The sequence below is a fragment of the Myotis brandtii genome, unplaced genomic scaffold, assembly GCF_000412655.1.
Source record: "Myotis brandtii unplaced genomic scaffold, ASM41265v1 scaffold725, whole genome shotgun sequence".
NCBI lineage: Eukaryota > Metazoa > Chordata > Mammalia > Chiroptera > Vespertilionidae > Myotis > Myotis brandtii.
Genome location: NW_005370862.1, coordinates 925,571 through 927,561, shown reverse-complemented (window position 1 = coordinate 927,561; position 1,991 = coordinate 925,571). Strand labels below are relative to the sequence as shown.

Below are 1,991 nucleotides of genomic sequence, written 5' to 3'. Positions count from 1 at the left end.
GGGTGAAGCTCTGTCTGTTATGAATCACAGGCCCCCTGTGCTCTGGACACCCCCGCCGAGAGCCGCCTGCCCTCCCGCTTACCGACTGGATGCAGAACTTGCGGACGGTGTAGTCCACCAGCACCACGCAGTCCTCCACGCACACGCGGATGTGTCCGTAGGTCCAGCAGCCCTGGTCTGGCCAGTACTGAAAGCACTTCTCCTGCAGGGATTGAAAGCACACAGGCCTGTGGGCGCCTTCACCGGCTCCCAGAGTCTAAACACCTCAAACCCCTGCGCTGGCAGTGGCCACGCCCACTCTGGCCTCTGACCTGCTCCCGGGTGTGGCTGACCGGCAGCACCTTCCATGTCACCACCTTTCCTGGGCAGCGTCTCTCCTCCCCGCCAGCCCTGCCCCGGGACCTAGGAGAACAGACTGGCAGCTTCCTGCAGCGGGAAAGAGCAGGGCAGGCCCTGGCTGGGCGGCTCAGTGGTTTGGAACACCGTCCTGACAAACCAAGGTTGTGAGTTTGATCTGGGTCAGGGCGCACACAAGCAATCAATGAATAAACAAGTGGAACAACAAATGATCTCTCTCTCTCTCTGCTTTCCTCTCTCTCTCTCAAATCAATAAGTAAAATTTTTTAAAATATATTTTAGTGATTTTTTTACAGAGAGGAAGGGAGAGGGATAGAGAGCTAGAAACATCGATGAGAGAGAAACATCGATCAGCTGCCTCCTGCACACCCCCCACTGGGGATGTGCCCGCAACCAAGGTACATGCCCTTGACCGGAATCGAACCGGGGACCCTTGAGTCCGCAGGCCGACGCTCTATCCACTGAGCCAAACCGGTTAGGGCAATAAGTAAAATTTTAAAAAAGAACACGGGGAAGTGTCTGCTTATAACGGGGAAACTGAGGCCAGGCAGCTGCCCAGAGTAGCCCTGAGCCTGTAAGTGGGCCTTGCTGACGCCCATGCCCGGACACATTCATCCATTCACCAGACCAACATCTACTGAACCCTCTTGCTGAGCCCATGCCCTGCAGGGCCGGGAACCTGCCACAGGGGCCCCCAGGCCTCGGGTCCGCACCCAACCCCTGGGACTGTGCCCCCAAACTGTTCCCACGTGCAGCACGGGGCCCTGCCCAGCTCTGCTGGCTGAGGAATGGGCCTGCAGCGGAGGGGAGGGGCTGGTCACTTCATGCCGTTCCCTGAGGACAGGGCTGATGGCCACCCAGGGCCTGGCCACGTGGCTAAGAGGCCAATCCGTCCCTCCCTCCCTCCCAGCTACAAGGTCCCACACAGCTTCCGGAGGAGGCAGCCTGGGCACCGGCACCCACCCAGCGGTAAGGCCCGAGCAGGACCCACGAGGGGCGCAGGTCCGGCAGCACCACCTCTGGAGTCGCAGCCTCCTGAGCAGGGACAGCCTGTCCCGGAAACGGCCCGGGGGTGGCCAGCGGGGGCCTCATGAGGAATCATCACCTCTCAGAGGCCCCTGGTGTTTACCAGAGCCCGAGCCTGTGTTATGACACCCACGGGACAACGTCCCTTCCACATCCGGCCCGGGGTGTCCCCAAAGCGGCCGGGAGAAGCCAGCCCCCAAGGCCCTGGATTGGGCCCGGCTCAGCCTCCTGGGCCCCTGGGACCCACCGAGCTTCTTGCTGGGAGAGGCCGTCCCTGGGCCCTCGGGCGGCGCCTGCCCCCAGGCTCCTGTGAGGTCCTCACCCGAGACCTCCTAAGCCACCCCCTTTACGCCGGCCCTCCCTCCATGGCAGCTCAGGAGGTGGCAGCAGCTGTTTCGCAGCCCTGGGCCGGGGCGTGGACGCGGGGCCACCGCAGAAGTGGAAGAAGCCGCAAGAAAAGGGAACTGGATTGAGAGATGAGTTCATGTGCAGCGGGGACGTGGACACCCAGGCAGGCCTGTCCGAGTCACAGACACGGAGACACCCAGCAGGAGGCTCAGGGTGACGCAGAGAGGAAACGACCGCCTGTGGGCGGTGGGGGCTGCTCT

At 62.2% G+C, this 1,991-nt stretch overlaps 1 protein-coding gene across 1 annotated transcript in view; it reads right to left on the bottom strand.

Annotated features, from left to right (window-relative positions):
- Positions 1-1,991, bottom strand: part of PTPRE (protein tyrosine phosphatase, receptor type, E) — a 70,423-nt gene that overhangs the window by 13,602 nt on the left and 54,830 nt on the right. The window contains exon 9 of the mRNA XM_014530149.1: positions 83-202. Coding sequence (XP_014385635.1) covers positions 83-202 — 120 coding nt within the window. The remainder of the gene's footprint in view (positions 1-82; positions 203-1,991) is intronic.